Source organism: Lissotriton helveticus, chromosome 12 (genome assembly GCF_964261635.1).
Source record: "Lissotriton helveticus chromosome 12, aLisHel1.1, whole genome shotgun sequence".
In the NCBI taxonomy this organism is placed as follows: domain Eukaryota; kingdom Metazoa; phylum Chordata; class Amphibia; order Caudata; family Salamandridae; genus Lissotriton; species Lissotriton helveticus.
In genome coordinates, this window is record NC_136073.1 from 672,005,516 (window position 1) to 672,024,046 (window position 18,531).

General features: G+C 42.6%; 1 protein-coding gene across 1 annotated transcript in view; it reads right to left on the reverse strand.

The window, feature by feature from the left end:
- Window positions 1-5,993: 5,993 nt before the first annotated feature.
- Window positions 5,994-18,531, reverse strand: part of NRN1L (neuritin 1 like) — a 164,096-nt gene continuing 151,558 nt past the window's right edge. The window contains exon 3 of the mRNA XM_078668860.1: window positions 5,994-6,483. Coding sequence (XP_078524986.1) covers window positions 6,201-6,483 — 283 coding nt within the window. The 3' untranslated portion in view covers window positions 5,994-6,200. The remainder of the gene's footprint in view (window positions 6,484-18,531) is intronic.

The following is an 18,531-nucleotide window of genomic DNA, read 5'->3' on the forward strand; positions in this document are numbered from 1 at the left end:
GTTGAAATGTTCTAACCCCATACCTTGGTATTATGGTTCAGGAAGCCGACTCAGTGCGTTAACAAATGCACCCTGTCTGAGTGTGCAGGCCTGCACACTTCTGCTTGCATGGCTATCTTCCTTCTTAGGATGAAGGTAGGGCCTGAAGAGCTGCACTTCAGTCACAGCTCACTGCAGCTTCCATGATAACTCCAGTGTGAAGTGCCTCTCACCTAGTTCCACAGGGATACTGTTTAAACATTAAAACGACGACCTTATCTCATTTTGCTAGAGATGCAGAATAACATATTTAGTCAGTCTGGAGGAAAAGAGCACATAACAAAGCAAGGACATCGCATTCTAATATGTGTGTTACCGGAACTAATAGTGCAGACAACAGAACAAAAATGTCTACCAAAAATAAATGAGTATGTGACATTTTCTCTTGGTAGTGAAATACTTTTAAAAAAATGCTAAGACAAAAAAGGAAAACAAAGATAAAAGCTAAATATAATCTCTATAAGAGCCTTTTAAACAAAAAAAAACAGGGGAGCTCATATGGTATGTTTCCTTTATATAAGATTGACAGATCCCCATATCCGAAATAAACGTATTACGCCTGACTGACTGACAGTAGGGCTATGCTCTATTAGAATATTTGGCTGATTCAGGGCTGCATGTTCTAACTTAAATCTGGGAAAACAAAAACAGACATTGGAATATTGAAACAGAAAGTGTATACCTGGTATTACTGCCCATCTAATACTTGACTGTCATCAGCTCCAATTATTACAATATTCTTATAAGTAATGTAAATGTGTTTATATTTGTTGCCTTAACACATGTTCATAAGTTCATTCCAAACATAATAGAGAAAAAATGAAATCAGCAGACACATTCAAACTGTAAAAGATTTTCTTTATTATAAATATATACATTTTTGCACTGAAAGTAGAGCGAGAAATGAACAACCTCTCAAGAAACGGTCAGACCCGACAAATACATATATGTATTGAACATACAGAGGTATGCCACATATTATTTTGTGACAAATAAAAAAATTCACATACTGAAGAAGTGGGACACTTAATATAGTAATAATGTGCTCTGAACCTATGTTTCATTTATATATACATATATGTGTGTGTATATATATATTTAATTATTATGTAGAATATATACATACATATACACTATTTATATTTATACACACATACATATATATATATATAAATTTGTATACGTATGTACATTTATTACATTTATTAGACCTTTACTCTTTACTCACTGTTTGGAGAAAATTTGTACTGTGCCATACAGCCCTCTCCCAGAACTCTGAAACTGAACAAAAAGTAATTCATTTTGAAATTATAGCTTTATATTTAATTCAAGGAGATAGAACCTTCCCCAGTTCTCCCAGCTTTACAAAGAGAAAGACCCGGGACACCCTTCTTGCACATGATCCATGTAGGGAGGTGAAACCACAAGGATGTCTGCTATAGGTCTAGGAGTTTTACTAGATGAATACCATTCCATGGTGAAAATCGTTAAAACACAATGTAATCACCTGAACTACTCTCTTCCAATCAGGTTATAGTTTCAAAGATCCGATTGTGTTCTGCGTAGTTGTATTTGAACTCTTGTGCACATTGGCTACCAGTTTCTGTTATGGTAAAATTTAGGAGTATTGCAGTGGCTCAGAAGGCAATATACAGTGAGGCCCAAAATATCAAGTGAGGAGAGTCCAGCTGGATGGCCTGATGGAAGTCTCAGGTCTACTAGTCAAGCATTCCTCTACCCAGAAGGAAGAAAGCTACCGATGTGGTCATACTTTCGGTAGGCATGACAGTAGTAACTAAAACTCTGCCTGAGCAGACATTAAAAATCGAGGAGCACCTTGGCTTTAAAAGCACCCTGAAGACCCATATAGTCAGGGAGTCACAGCTGCCTTAGAAGAAAGGTTCACATCTCATTGAGTTACTGAACCAGGGGGACCTGAAGCATTTAGCAGCACTAGTGTGCAAGAGAAAGTTAAAATGACATAACATGTCAGCACTATTTGTTATATCCTCTTAAGTGTCTTTGAATGTAATCCAATTTAGCTGTCTCCTACTTCTCAGCCAGAGTGAGAGATGGTAACGGAATGTTGATGTGACTGTTTTCAATGGAATGCCTGGGTGGCTGTGTGGATGAGTGGTGACAGTTGGAGATGGGCAGAGCAGCAGGGAGGCTGCTCCTGGTGGGGATGGTGTAAGAGCTGGAAACAGCACTGGAGAGATGGCTGGCAACAAAATAAGGACTAATGTGTTTACTACATGGAACTAATAAAGACGTCTTCAAGCTATACATGGCTACTTGTGTCAACTTTTGTGCAAGGACACAATATTATTCTTTCCCTGCATGCAAGACAGAGGATTCAAGTTTTATCTGTCAGCTACCGAGAAACCAAAATGTGAGTCAGTGAAAAGAATGTGCTGATTGTGACACAGGCTATCTGGTTCTTATTGGTTGCACAACTCTTTGCCCTCCTCCCACTCCTTGGTTCTGGCAACACAGGCATCTGGGATGTTTTCCCTAAGCTCAAGTACTCGCTAGCCTGACTCAAAAAGACTGCTCTAGCTAATGTATTGGTAGTGATTGGTAGCTCCACCATTTGGTCCTTGCACTGCAGTGGGGTGATAGTACAATTCCAAATGCTTTTATCTTTACCATGCGGTAAAAGCACACCACTACAGTGCAATTATAAGTTAAACCCCATGTAATGTGGAATCACACGAGGAACACTGTAATAGAAAAAAAATATCAGTTTGTTTTTCTGCTTAATCTGCTTGTTCCAACTGCCTTGAAATTGAATGAACAAGTAAAACCAATAGTAAGTGCAAGAAATAAATGTGGTTGGAGGTATGCGCTTCTTCTGAATAAATATTCCAGTGGATGAATGTTAGTATTCGCATGTACACCATATTATCCCAAAAAATGTTAAACATTGAAGTGTAAGATGTTGGAAGTAGCCAGGAGTTCCACTGAAGCAAGCCCACATTAGGACTAAAGGGCCTGTTTTCTGCCAGTGCGACGGAGTAACTTACTCCGTCGCACTGTCCACTAGATCTAGAAATGACCAGCAAGCAGGTGGTCATTTCTTAAAGCATTGCCAGAAGCTGCCATCACGGCAGTTCCTGTCAATCATTTTTGCAGTTTGGTGCAGGGCTCTGTCAACATGACAGAGCCCTGCCCCAAACAATTTTTTTGTGTTTATTTTCAAAAAGAAAATATAGAAGCGGGATTTCCTTTTTTGAAAATAAAAAATAAAATGCTCCCCTTGCCATGAGAGTTATGTCCCATGGCGAGGAGAGCATTTATCAGTTTTCTCTGTCCCTTACGGTCAGGGTTTTCCTGGTGGTGATTGGCAGTGAAAACTGACCTCAAATTTTGGCCATCTAAATTAGGTGGGTGGAATTAGAGGTCTGCCTCAGGCAGCCCCTACTCCACAGTGCCATCGGAGGAGTTTAACCACGGTGGAGACAGAGTAGTTTACACAGTGATTAATCCAAAGGTTCGCCGCATGTAAATTTGGTGGTTGGACCATTATGTTGGCAGTAAGCACACTACGTCGCCATTGCGACGGAGTATGCTTACCGTCAACATATAAATTAAGTCCGTGTTCTAACTGGGTGAATATGTGGTGCAAAAAAAGGGAGGAATAGCTTCTGTCTGCTAAGACGTGGACCCACCCCCATGCAGAAAAAATTGTCCCATTGCAGAAATTTGAGTGTTGCACCAGCAGGAGCCCCTATCATTCAATGGAGGTGCAGGCCTGCTTTGCATAACGGAATCACCATCCAATAAGGTTCTGCCGCTTCGAGCACCGCTATTACAGAGCCAGTGTTGTGAGGGCCTACACTGACCACTAGTAGGACAGGTTATTTGTCTTTTACCTCTACATGGCATATGTAGTGGGCATGGGCGGAGTCCCAAATTCTCGCTGATTTTTTATGTAGTCCCAAGATGCATCAAGGTCCCTCGTGAAGCGGAAACCAAGCTTGTTTCCCCATGGGGAATTCCCACAGCCCACCCCGCCACCCGGAAATGGTCAATGAATAAGAAAATTGGTCTGCTTGGCTGTTTTTCCTGATACCCGGGTGAAAAGATATTGCTTTGCATAGATCCCTTCCAGACAGGCAAGACTACTCAAAGAATGAAAAACAATATCCAGTCAGGTAGATATTTTTCTGCACTGAGGACCGTGGTGTCAAAAGACTGCCTGTGAATGGCTCGGAGTGTATTTTGGAATTAAACTATATGTGAGTACAAGGGCAGACAGCAGGAGAGATTTGTGAAATACACCTACTTTGGGGGGTTTCTAAGGTGTGATGGTTTGGCCAAACAAGACCACAAATAACTGAGCCTGTTCTTTCAGTTGTATCGAAGACTGGATGGCTTCTTTGCATGGCAAGCTCGTCTAAGACTGAATCTCGTCATTTTTCTTTATTTTATATCTATCTTCTGTTCTGGCTTTTTTGCTCTGGTGTTGAATAGTTCTTTGGTGTTAATGTCATGCGGTTTTTATTTCGGCCTAAGTTCTTGCTTTTTTCAAGTATTCCGATTTTTCGTATTCTACTTATTTTCTAAGAGAGAGTTCAAGAAGCAGCTTTGTTGCAAAACATTAAATGTGTAAAGTATATGGTTGTGCCATGTAATGCAAGTGTGCAATCCACACTTTTGTGCTTCTACACATCGATGTTAGCAAAGCACATTTTGGGAAGGGGTCACCTAAATTTTCCTAGAATCCTCTTAAGGGATTCTTCGAATAAGTACCCATTTAGCCCCAATTCAACTCATTCTTCCCTACGCTAGACTTTTAGGGGCCGTATTACGCATTGTCATTATTTGCACCGGGCGCACCTATTAAAAGGTGCGCCTGGCGCAAACAATGACAATGCGCCCTATTACGAAGTATGGGGCGGCCCTCACGGGGAAAGACAAAATATCAAAAAGGTAAGTATGTGTAGGTATGGATAGGCTTACTTTACTCAAACTCACATATCTATCTTACCAATATATACAGTCAAGGTAAGTAGATGAGTTAAGAATAGTAAATCTATACTTACCTATGTGCATTTACCTTGGCAATATTTTAGCCACAATATATTACAACGATGTTTCTGAAGTTGATTTTTCAACATATAACCCTTCGTTCACCACAGTGCTAGACTTGTACTGTAAGAAGATTTAAAACTAAATAAAACATAATAAATTATAAATGGAAAAGAATCGCTGGGGGGAGGCCAGTATATTTAAGCAGTAGGAACTTTCCTTTTATAGACAACCCTGATAAATGATGATAATGACTGCAAGCGTGAATAACTGCAGGGAAATATATGTGGTGGCCTTGTCCCCGAAACGCAGTGTACTTCACTGATAGTGTGAATCTTGGCTAAATCGGGTACCAAAGAGGCTACCATGACAGTGTCTGCAATATCAGGTTACCGGAATTGCCTCAGAGTCCCCTGGAAGTTAGATTGGGGGGGATGTCATAACGGATCAAGGGAGGTTGACTTTCAGCTACTTGGTGATGAGCGAATTGCATGGACCTAGGTAACAGAGGTTACAAGGGAGCTAGTAAGAGACAGAGATGATCATAACCCAAGACTGAGAGACTCTGAGGAATGAACATTCATAGCTAAAATCCTATTTTGTAAGTCTGGAAAGTGTCTATGGAGGCAGTGAATGCATGTGCAGGCAAGGAATAGCTGCACTAAGCTGAGGGATGTTTATGTTTTATGAAAAATGCAATGATTTACTAAGCACAGTTCCCTTATAGGTAGTAAAGTGTAGATTCCCTATGGTAAAAATGAGCCTCTATTAGTAGCAGAGCTCCATAGTGAAGAAATACACAAGTGTGTACAGGATCAATAAAAGTGCCCAGGCCCAATACCATTCTTCCAAGTACCCCCAGAGATGTTCGGCAGCAGGATACTTATGCAACAGGATAACCATGGCCAAATGGGCATCAGAGAAAAACAGACTAATCTGATGAAATGTGTAGTCTATGCCCCTAATTAGGCAGCTAAACTGAAATGTGTGGTGGAATGCTACAAGAACTCTCCTTTAGCGAAGTCTTGTTTCCCTGAAACATAAGCCTGCCTTGTACCAGTGAGTGTCCTGTCAAGACATAACGGACGTCAACAGATTCCAGTGACTCTCTCCTTGTGGTGGACGGGCTAGATAGATATCATCAGAAGCACAGCCACAGACAGCATTGTCAGGAAGCCCTGGTATTGCAGGAAGGGAGCTGAGCCCCGCAGGGTTTCCTTATTTGTCTCAGCGCTGTCTGCCCCTCTCATGCTGTTGGATGGCCGATTTCTGGCACTGCACAGGTCATGCAGGTTCCCCTGGTACTGGATTTTTCGTGATTCCTGTCGGAGCGACTCCCAGATATTGGCAGCTTCCTCAGGGCAGTTGGCGAGCACTGCTGTTGCACAAGTATGGAAGTCATCCCAAGACCTAGAGTGATAAACAAGGCAGAAAGGGAAAGGGTATGAATTCAGAATTTTACAACATTCCTTTCTTAGTTGAAACACAATTTTCAGATCCCAGCCCTCACCAGGTCAGTCACCCCATTCTTTAGCACCATCAGCATTGTATGGACTGACTCACCTTCCCTGGTGGGTCGGTACCAACATTTTACACTGTTTGATTATATTATACTCATACCAACTACCATTCCATACACTGAACCTAAACATTAATCATTTACATAGTCTCTGATTATTCTGACAATTTGGCCTTTATCTGACCCTCATGGATCAGCAGTGACACCCTTGCTCAAAAGGCCTTAAGCATGTCTACTGTAAATCATTTGAGTGCCACATGCTCCAACAGACATGGAGTTTCCATCACCAGTCCAACTTAAAACACATTGTGTAGGAATGACCATCCATTAGGTAGCATAGCCCCAGATTTTTGCCTTGACTGTTTTGCTGGCTGTAGAACTCTGCACACTTTACTCCTGCTAACCACTGCTAAAGTGGCTGTGCTCCTATTTTCAATATGATTAAATTGGTATACTGCTAATTAGTATATTTAACTTACATATAAGTCCCCTGTATATGGTATATAATGTACCCAGGGCCTGTAAGTTAAATGCCACTAGTGGACTTCAGTAACTATTGTGCCTTTTACTACAGTGGCAGTGTAAAATATGGCTTCAGGCCTACCACTGTAGCCTGACGATGGCAGTTTAAATATTCCAATTCGACCTGTCAAAATAAACCCTTTTGATGGGTCAAAACCTCCCTTTCAAATATTAATAAATCACTCCAATGTAGGCCTTGTAGTTCACAAGGGAGGATGCATGGTAGTTAAAAGTAGGACATGTAGAAACTTAATAACATGTCCTTATAGTCACTAGAACCCAAACGTTATTTCTTACTGTTGATGACCTAGCTGTCCTATGTAAAAAACAAATGTACAGATTTAAATCCATGTGAAAAACTGTGAAGTGCTTCCCAGAAGCAAACAATAGACTAGCCTGAATGGACAGAGATAACACCACTGAACATGACAAAATATACAGGATGGGGCTGTGAGCATTCTTTCTGATATTATAGTGTCAAATTCTGCTTGGATGTCAAATCCTGCTTGACGGGTTTGCCGGATTTACAGATAACACTAGGGGCACACTTGAAAGAAAGGGAAACAGGCTGCCAGAGCAATTCGTGTGTAGTCACTGCCTGGTTGTGAAAGGACTTGCTTTGTTCTACTACATTTCATTCTCTGGGTTTATTGTGGGGACAGTGACTGCCAAGAAACTGCATTTTAGTGTTTGATGTGGGAGGACACTAGGTTTACCACAATACAACACCCCAGCCATCAGAGCCCAAGTTTAGTAAGGTTGAAGACCTTTACCTCCTTCAAAACACTCAAAGTGGGTAGTGTTAGAACTTTTATGCCATTGGTTAAGGCGTACGCAGGACTTATTCCCCACCCTCTAGTGCATACCAGCCATAAATGTGTACTCTCCAGACACCCACTTCAGAACACTTTTGGACCTAATGAAGACCCTAAGTGGTCTGAACCTGCCGCATGTGACCTGGGAAGAGATCTGAGGTACTGGGTCTGCTCTCAAAGGACAAAGTGTTAGACCCCATTAGTCATAGGGTTCACATGCTGTTAAAGCTACAGGGGCACAGCAAGCTACACAAGGCTTTTTCCTGCAACTGCCCAGCTGACCAGTGGCAACTGGACCTGGACTGGACCCATATGTTTTAAACTCTGTCTTACACCCTGGGAGTCTCTCAGTGCTTCCCTGAGGCCTGGGTTGCTTTAAGAGTGTACGTAGTGGATTCTGAATTAAAGTACTAAAGTCATAAGGTAAAATCTTTGACTCAGACAAACCTGATTGTTGTATCTGACCCACGCTGTATCGCGGTCAGTGTTCAATTGTGCCTAGGTCCCAGACTACCGCGACCATCGATTATCAATGGCACTTTATGGTTATTTGCACTATTCCTACTTAAAACCTTACCAATTAATATCTCCAGTTCACCTTATTGGATTTTTGTCATTTTGGTGTCATTTTATTTTTTACATTGTATTCTATTTTTCTAGTTTGGGTTAGAATTCTTATTGTATTGCATTTCAACTTTATTACTATTTCCGTACTGCAAACATTCTTTACAAGTTACCCTAAGTGCTTCCATTCGCTAAGTGAGCACTGGTTCCATGTCTGGAATACATATCACACTGAGAGTGTCACTGAAATAAACAAAAAAGAGATGGGAGGACTGCTTGAATTAAACTCAGCCACTGGTAATTACTTGGGCTGCATCCCAGTTTATAATTTCTTTAACCACAATACCACCTTAGATTAGACCCAGCCATATGCAAATCTGCCTTGATCCTGCTGTAATAGGACCAGTCCAGTTTGAATTGCCAAGTCAACCACAACCGGTTTACCCCATCCAGGGTTCTTCAGTCAGATGCAGCTTGCTTCCAGTGGTAAAGCGGGCACATGAGAATTTCTACCCTGCTCAGAAACGGACGTAGACTCAGCCTTACACAAGATAAAGTCAGGTTCCCCGAGCGACCCAGCATCCTCCCAGATCCTCCAAAAATTGCTCCGGCCCTCATCCCTGTGCTAACAAAAATCCTGAACCTCTCTCTGTCCCACGCCTGGGTTCCTCTGCACTGGAAGGAGGCGATAATTAGACCGATCTTGAAAAAGCCTTCAGCCGATGCAAAACAACTTTCAAATTATCGTCCCATTTCCCTCCTGCCACTATTTGGTAAAATAATAGAAGTCTTGGTAAATAAACAACTAGGCACTTACCTGGAGAAAAACAAGCTTTTGGATCCTACTCAGTCCGGCTTTAGGGTAGCCCACAGTACTGAGACTGCCCTGCTTGACATAGTAGACAAAGCCAAGATGTCTTTGGACGCAGGACAGTCCGCTATACTGGTCCTGCTAGATTTGTCGGCGGCCTTCGACACCATCTCGCATCATATATTGATACAACGACTGGCTGAGATAGGTGTCGGAGGCCGCACATTACTCTGGCTTAAGAGCTATTTGTCAAACAGGCGCTCCAGGGTCCAAGTGGGAAAGCATCTCTCGGACTACCAAGGGAATGATAAAGGCGTACCTCAGGGCTCTATACTGAGCCCTACGCTCTTTAATTTAAATGTATCCCCTCTGGCCAAAGTTATCCAAGCCTTTGGATTTGGTACGGTATCATACGCTGACGATACTCAGCTCTTTGTAACCATTGGTCCAGATCCTAGTGAGACCAAATTGAGGTTTCAAAAATGTATGATTGCAGTACATGATTGGATGACTAGAAATGTTCTAATGTTGAACACCAGTAAAACCGAGATTGTACTCTTTGGAAAGGCCGATAGAATTTGGTCAGATGAATGGTGGCCAACTACTTTGGGCACTTGTCCTGCTCCTAAGACATCAGTCAGGAACTTAGGGGTGATTGTGGACAATAAGTTATCCATGCTGAACACGTTAACAAAGTAACTGGCACCTGCTTTGGAATAATGCGCAGCCTAAAGAAAATATTTCATTGGATTCCTCTATCATCCCGAATGCCACTAGTTCAAGGTCTTATCGTTAGTCAGATTGACTACGGCAATGCCCTGCTAGCCTCCATTAATGAAAACCTTCTGGCAAAACTTCAGGTGGTACAGAATACGGCGGCTAGATTGGTGCTTAATCTTCCTTCCCGCACACCTTCCTCGCCGTGCTTAAATACCCTGCACTGGCTTCCTATTAAACAGCGCATACAATTTAAACTATGCTGCTTGGTTCACAAAAGTATCAATGGACTAGGACCATCATATCTGAGTAACAAACTCAAATTTCAGAACAAGGCTCGAACGCTCAGATCATCGAACAAACAACTTTTAATAGTTCCCAAAGTCCGTACCGTCAGAAATGGCGATAGAGCCTTCTGTAAAACTGCTTCAGAGGCTTGGAATGCCCTCCCGCTCTGTCTTAGGACCGAACTTAACCATTTGAGATTCCGGAAAAAATTGAAAACCTGGCTGTATTAATCTCTGCTTGACGTCTCTGTCATTGGACCTGCTAGCGCTCTGAGACCTTCGGGTGATTTATGCGCTATATAAGTTTCAACTTACATTACATTACATGACCCGTGCTCGCAGTGCAAGCTACAATCAGGGCGAAACCGGTCCTGGGTTACTTGTTTTCCTGTTCAGAAAGGACCTGGTCTGTCAGTCCCGGCTGGACTGTTCCTTCTGGAGAAGGGTCAAAACTGATTTGCATATGGCTTGGACCACAATGATGTGGCCTGGTGTGAAAAATAATGATGCACTGGTGTGCGGCCCGAGTAATTACCAGTGATTGAGATAAATTCAAGCAGTCCATCTATCCCTTTTTGTGAATTTGAGTGTGATTCCCAGATCAGAAGAATTTTTAAAAGGAATTTTTCCCATTTATTTGATATGGCTAGCTTTAAAAAATGTTTTATGTTTGGGAAAACAAATGCAGGGATAGAGGTTGAATAGGCATTGCAGTCCACCATACCTATTTATCACCGAAGGTCGCAAAATGCGACTCACCTAATTAATGTTTATTATGCAGGTCTTTAGTGATCCCCAGTGAATGGACATTTTGGGATGTGACCTAATAAGATGATGATATCAAAAAAGGGGGAAAGGAGGTAGGACAATTTTTAAGGGGGTCCAATGTACTTGTCCTAACAACAATCAACAACAAATGGTGTACAGAGTTCCCCCGGGAGAGCTCAAGAAATTTGGCTCAACCTATAATTCTCTCTCGTGATATCTAGACAAGGGGTGAAGAAAGGGTCTCAAGTGTGCAGTGTAGACCCATATTCCAGAATGAAAAGGTACCTCACACAGGCTATCGACAGGACCACAGCTGTAGCCCCAGTCGATAGTTGTCCAGCCTCATCATCGGTACCCTGCTCCTTCGGCAGGCTGGCGGTGCAATGCCCGTCGGGCAGCGGTGAAAGCTGCACTTTTGGTGGAGATCTTTAATTCTGGGCCAGCGGGTGTGTGCGTGTGAGGGGCCTAAGGGAGTGTAATCGTGAGCGTGGTAGTGAAGTTAAAAGAAGTCAGGGGAGTCCTGTTGGTGAATGTTTTATTGGTCAGGCTCCCTGCTTCAATAAAAAGAAAAGGGGTACTGAGGGGTGGCAAGTAATGGAACCAACCCTTATTCAACCCTTTATGTGCAAGAAGTGGTCAACATGTTTCACGCCCTAAGGGCGATTCATCAGGACCTGGGTGCTCATAAATTACTTGGTTCCTTTAAAAATTTGTCAGGACACCAGTATACGACCTGAGGTAGTGTCGTATCATAATGGTTCCACTGAGGGGACCTTCTGGAACTGAAAAAGAAAAGAGAAACAAAAGTATAAACACAGATAATGACTCCTTTACTGTAAGTTACTGGTGACTTATTTTCTGTGTTTGTGTGCATGCTATCCCAAACATGCGTGCCCAGTGAATGGCTTTGCCTAGATATTAGAAGCATCAAGTATTTACCGTGCGGGAGAGAGAGAGAAACAGAATCCACTTGATTCTGATCAGTGCGTGGAAGGTGCTCGCACTAAACAGTGGTTTGCGTGCTGCTTTTACATTGAACCATGTCGTCAAATGAACACTGCCGCCTGTATCTAGTGACCAGGCGCGTGTGCAATCAAACCCCTCGAGGAGATGCGGTGGTGGGTGACACTGGTCAGCCAACCGTGAGAGGTTCGACTCTTTATACTTAAATGAGAGAGCCACACAGTGAAAACCGAAGACGAACGTAGTTTGACACTCTGTGGGGAATAATTGTTCTGTGCACCAATCGGCGCACTTACCCCTAATGTTTCCTTCTTGAAACCTCACGGGCCGTCCAAGTGGGGCCAGCAGCGAGATGAGGGAGCCCTACGAAGGAAGAAGACAACGGGGCAGGTGCCCAGTGGGGAAGGATATGAACACCGATCAAGGTTGCTACGGATATACTGAGAGGTCGGCAAACCGTCAAAACAACCAGCCGGTAACGAACCCGCCCCACACCTTACCTCTAGCGTCGCTGCAGGCAAGCTGCTCTGCACCTACCCCTCCCACAGGAAACCAAGGTCTGGACAGCCGGCATGGTTGAACAGAACGTTTCCGGGTTTAAAAGAGGGAGGTAGCGCGCGCACAGACAGGGTGTGTCCGTCACGTTGCTTAGCGACGGAAAGCCTAGCTGACAAGGAAGACGGTGAAGAACTGCACACCTCGGGCGCGTTAGTGTGAGCGCCATCTTGGAACGGAGTTAGATGTGTTAAAGTCAAACGGATGCACAGTTATGGAAATAACCGTGGACAATGTGTCCAGAGTCATGACTATCTGGCGAGAGTCGTCCAGGGCACCCCGTCATTTAAACCCAACGTATCACACTGCAAGCGATGTATCCATCTTTGTTCATGCATGAAGAGTGCTTGTTGATTAAGGTGTGGTAGGGATTCAATCACAGTCCATCGAATGCTCTCAGGGGGGTGTTCCTTATCCTTGCAATGGTCATACAGTTTGGTGTGAGATTTGTGACAACGAATGTTACTGTTATGTTCCATTATCCTTTGCTTGACAGGGCGCATGGTCATCCCTATATATAGACAGTTGCAAGGGCAAATTAGGACATATATGCACCTAGAGCTGTTGCAGTTCGTATGCTTGCTGTAAGTCCATGTGAAATTGTTGTTCAGGGTAATGGACTTGCCCTGGATGGTCTGTGGACATACTACGCATGTGCCACACCGATAGTGTCCAGTTACAGGCGGGAGATCCCACAAAGTCTTGGTAGTTTGAACAGTAGTCTTCTTGGGGCGTGTATGTACAAGAGTATCTTTGAGGTTTGCCGTCCTCTTAAAGGCGAAACGTGGACGTGGCATCTCCAGTCCTGCAGAGTTCAGGATACCCCAATGGGCATTGACAGTTTTTTTGATAAATATTGAGTTCCTGGTGAATGAGGTCACACAAGTGATCTTATCGTCTGGTACCTTAGGGTGCACCTCGAGAAGGGCCTCTCTATTGTTATTGAGAGCTCTTTTAGTAGAATCTTTCAGGAGGCGCGTGGGGTAACCCCGGTCCAGGAGTTTGGTTTGGAGGGAGCGTGCCTGTCGTTTATAGTCATCAGTAGAACTACAGTTTCTCCGAAGGCGGAGAAACTGACCAAATGGTAGGTTATCCCTCAGGGACTTAGTATGGTGGCTGCTATATGGTAGCAGGCTGTTCCTGTCCGTCTCTTTCTTGTAGAGGGTGGTGCTTATTGTCGTGGGTTCCAGCACAATGGTGAGGTCAAGATAAGGGATATTTTCACTTGACACGGTGCCCGTAAATTTGAGGAACGGGTCCTGTTGGTTAATCCAAACACAAAACCTCTCACAGGTCATCCGGTCACCTTTCCAGAATACCAGAATGTCGTCGATGTAACGACGCCAGCAGGTGATGTTCTCACGGAATGGGTTTCGATCCGGGGGGTAGATGCACCTTTCCTCGAACGATGCCATGTATATGCAGGCTAGGCTCGGCGCAAAGGTCGAGCCCATAGATGTACCGCGTATCTGATGGTACAGGGACGACTCATACTTGAAAAAGTTTTCAGTTAGTGCCAAATGAGCCAACTCCATAATGAGGGAAATCGGTGTTGGTGAGACCCACTCCTCTTGTCGGAGGAGTGTTTCCACGGACTCCAGTGTTGCTTGTTGGGGGATGTTCGTGTAAAGTGCTTCCACGTCAAGTGTCAGGAGAAGATCGATGTCCTCTCTCCCATCCATATCGTTAATGAGGCGAAGCACATCTCTAGTGTCCTGAAGGTAGGATGGAATGCGTTTAACCAAGGGTTGCAGGAAAGCATCGCAGAACTGGGAGAGGGGTTCTAAGATAGAACCAATACCAGACACAATGGGTCGTCCTGGGACAGGGGTGATGCCCTTATGTATCTTTGGTAGGATGTAAAAATACGGTGTTACAGGGTCTGTGGTCACCAGGAATTCTGCCTCTTTTTTGCTAACCCATCCATTGGTCTAATGGAAATATCTGATCCAACATTCCTAGTTGTACAAGGTAGAAACCTCCTAAGAATTTCCCAGCAGCGTACTCACACTTATAATGACGCTTAAATAATTGAATATATTCCTTGACTTTGGGAAGCTGGGAAGGTTCACATTCCAGCGTTTCCTTCTCCACATGTCAGTTACTCTCTCTGAACTGTACCTACCCTTTTTACCCCTTAAGAGGTAGAATACAAAGGCTCACCAATGAGGTGAGTACTTTGCACTTGAAAACTCTCAGTGTAAAAAATCTGTTTAATCTCCCTAGCCACAACTAATTCCAGTCAAGGATTCAAGTTTAAATGCTTCTCATACGAAAGGACCCATCAGACAGCTATTGCGTGCTACTGTTAGGCAGTGCTTAATTTTAGCCGGAGGGGACCACTCGCACTCCTTCTGTGGGCCCCAGCACATATTTTCCCTCATCAGAAATGTACTGAAAGCATGAGAGGGAAGAGCACACAAATGGGAAAGAAGGAGGAAGACGAGGAAAAGCCCCTCATAAAGGGAGAAAGCAGGTACCTTCTGGAGTGAAATAAAGGGCCAATCAGTGGCTGATTGTGGATTAAAGACGAATAACGTACATTAATGACTGCAAAGCATTAGTAGTCAGCATGTCAACATTTAACTGCACCAGCTGTGGGCTTGTGAGCAGAGCTTTGTGCACCGACATTTATTGTTTTATAAAGTAAGCACTGCTGCCTGGCATCCAATAATATGTTTTTCTTCTGAAACCAATTAGGTTTACTTATTGTAGGGTCTATGAGAGTAATACTTAAGCTAACTGTTGAGTTCTCCTCATGAATGACAGGATACTATAAGCACCTTAGCCACTATCAACTGATTCTTCTTCTAACGGTCATCCCCTCAACATTCCACATGTTATACCATTGCATCCCTCACATGGAATGTGGGCGCAATACAGCATTCCATGTTCTTTACTACTGTGACCAATACCATACATCTCCCTCCCATAATACAACAGCAACTCAAACATGTTACAAACTAAGCCGAAAGAAGGGTAACTTTAAGAGCATAGAACTAATAGGAACGAGTAGACTAATATATACACTAATGTCACAATTAAATCACGTTACAGGTTTTTCGAAAATTGTAATTATAGATGCATAATGCTTATAATACAAGTAATCAACAAAAAAATACATTCAAATCCTTGCATACTATAATTATGCAAATATGATGTTTTTTTAGTGATTCTACTACTCCTTCTTGCACCAGGAACAACTACTGAAAGGCTGCTGGAATCGGGAATTTTGGTGAGTCTGGAACCCTCCTCCACCACCTCAACCCGATCTCCAGCAAAACACCCTTCCTTATTAACCAGACTCCGATAAAGAACGGCTAATCTGTTTTTATTCCAAATCCTACCATAATGTGTTTTTACAGCATTATTAAATGTTTTGTCAACCTCTAGTTTCTTTGTAAACCTGGACTACTCAGCACATCCTTTCGGTGCTTGTACTTTTCCATAATCACCCACATTAACCACAACATTCTGTACTTTCTTTTGTTCACTATATCTTTCTTTTCTCTTCATTTGGAGCTATTGTTATTTACCTCTCCGTGCAGTAGGGACATCACCTACACAACCTTTGCCCCAAGATATAGACCCTGGACACACTTTAGTAGATGGAGTTCTATTTTTAAGCAGTTCAACAGGGGATATGTCACTGGTGCCATGCAGAGATATGGGACATCCAGCAATCATTTTTGACAATTCACATTTCCAATATAAACCATTCTCTCTGGCTAACTGTATACCTTCTTTTAGTGTCTTTAGCACCCGTTCAACGGCACCATTGGTTTTAGGGTGGTACAAAGTTGATGTCTTGTGCTCTAGCCCACGCTCTTCTAAATATTTTTCCTTTTCTCTTCAACAAAACTGCACTTCTTTGTCAGTGAGAAAAGATCAGGGATAACTCTCTCGTTTAAAAACATTTCCAAAAAATCTTATCACTGCTGCAGTTGAAATATCATGTACACATCTTGAATAAAGATCCGTAAGCACCAAGAAATATGGAGTAGCATGTTCTCCTCTCATGGATCCAAGAATATCTATAGATAACCTCTTCTCAGGGATATGATGGTAACTTCCTGCACACCTTGGGAGCATTATGAGTTCTCAGCCCTTTGTCACACGCTACACACTTGACATACTCTCTGACCATGCATTCAACATCATGCTCAAGCGCTGGCCACCAGAAATCTTGGTGAAGTCTCCCTTTTGTTTTTACAGACCCAAGGTGTCTCTTGTGTGTCAATTGTAATAACCTTTGATGCAAGCACTGAGGTGCTATTAATCTTGTTCCTCTCAAAAGAAATCCATTGTCAATTGATAATTCTTGTCGTAGCATCCACCAACTTCCTCCACACTTCTTCAACTCTCTCTCATTAAGCTTCCCTTCAGATAGTAAGTCTTCATCTCTCTACAACTCCTGTAACCATTTATTTTCTTTAATACTTCCTTGAGTGACCTAACACACACTAACAACTTTCTCCACAGTATCTTCACCCCCACCACACAGGGACTACTCACATCAACTAGTCTTGATAGACAATCAGCAGAGAAAGTACTAGCCCCATGGATGTATTGTACAGTAAAACAGAATTCCTGTAGACCCACAATACATCTTCAAATATGAGATGAAATGCAGTCCAAACCCTTACACATAAATACTTCCACCAATGGTATGTGGTCTGTTTGAAATGCAAATTCATGCCCCACAAAAATTGTTTAAATGTGTTGAGAGCCCCAAAAAAACAATGCCTCTCTTTCAATAAAAGAATCATTGCATGCAGTTTCTCCTAATGCTCTAGACACATGTGCAATAAGATTCTCCTTGCCATGTTTTACTTGAATGCGAAGAACCCCCAATCCTTTGGAACTTGCATCACTGACTACTTTGGTTTCATATTTGGGATCAAATGCATGTAACGATGGAGCATGATTCAATTTCTCTTTGACCCACTCAAATCCATTTAAACATTAATTTCCTCCATGAGAAATTCTGTCTTCATCTTGAATAATGTCCTGATTTTGTGTGTGTTACCTGCAAGATTCTTCACAAACTTGGTAGAGTATTTATCCATACCAAAAACATATGACAATTCTTCTTTTAGATGTAGGTTCTTTAAATGACATTATAGAGTCTATAAGATCTTTACGTGGAGGAATACCATCCCTTGAGATAATATATCTGAGATAGCTCACCTCATTGATTCCAAAAACACACTTGTCAGCTTTTAGAGTCACACCTGCATCTTGTTATCTCATGAGAACTTCCTGCACTCTCTCATCATGTTTCTTCGTTGATGATCCAAAAAACAATATGTCATCCTGGTACCACTTGACCCCAGGAATGTCCCTCAGAATCATCGACATAACCCTCTGAAACACAGCTACTGAGGATATCAACCCAAAAGGCATTCTGCTGAACCGGTATAACCCCATCTGTGTTACAAAGGCTGTGAGACCTTGTGAAGATTCATCAAGTTCGATGATACGCTGATACTAAGTCTAGTTTTGTAAAAACATCTGCCTCAGAAAATGTAGAAATCATCTCCTCAATATTCAGTAAAGGGAATTTGTCTACAATCACCTCTTTGTTGAGTTCATACAGGTCAACACAGAGGTGAATGTCCCCATTACTCTTTTGTTCAATCATAATGGGAGCCAGGCACTCAGCGGCTTCCATCGGTTCAATTATTTCTGCTTCACACAAATTCTTTACTTCCTTTGTTACGGCCTCCTGTAAATGTAGTGGTATCCGTCTTACCTTCTCTACTACAGGTGTTGCTTTCTTCCTCAATTATATTCTGTGTTTGTATCCAACTAATCTCCCATGTGTACTCTGAAATAAACTTTTGAATTCTTTAATAAACTTGTTGTCCTCTGACATGACTTCCTCAACTTGGACCTGAGGATCTTGACTGGGAGTTAAGGTTACACCTAGGCTTC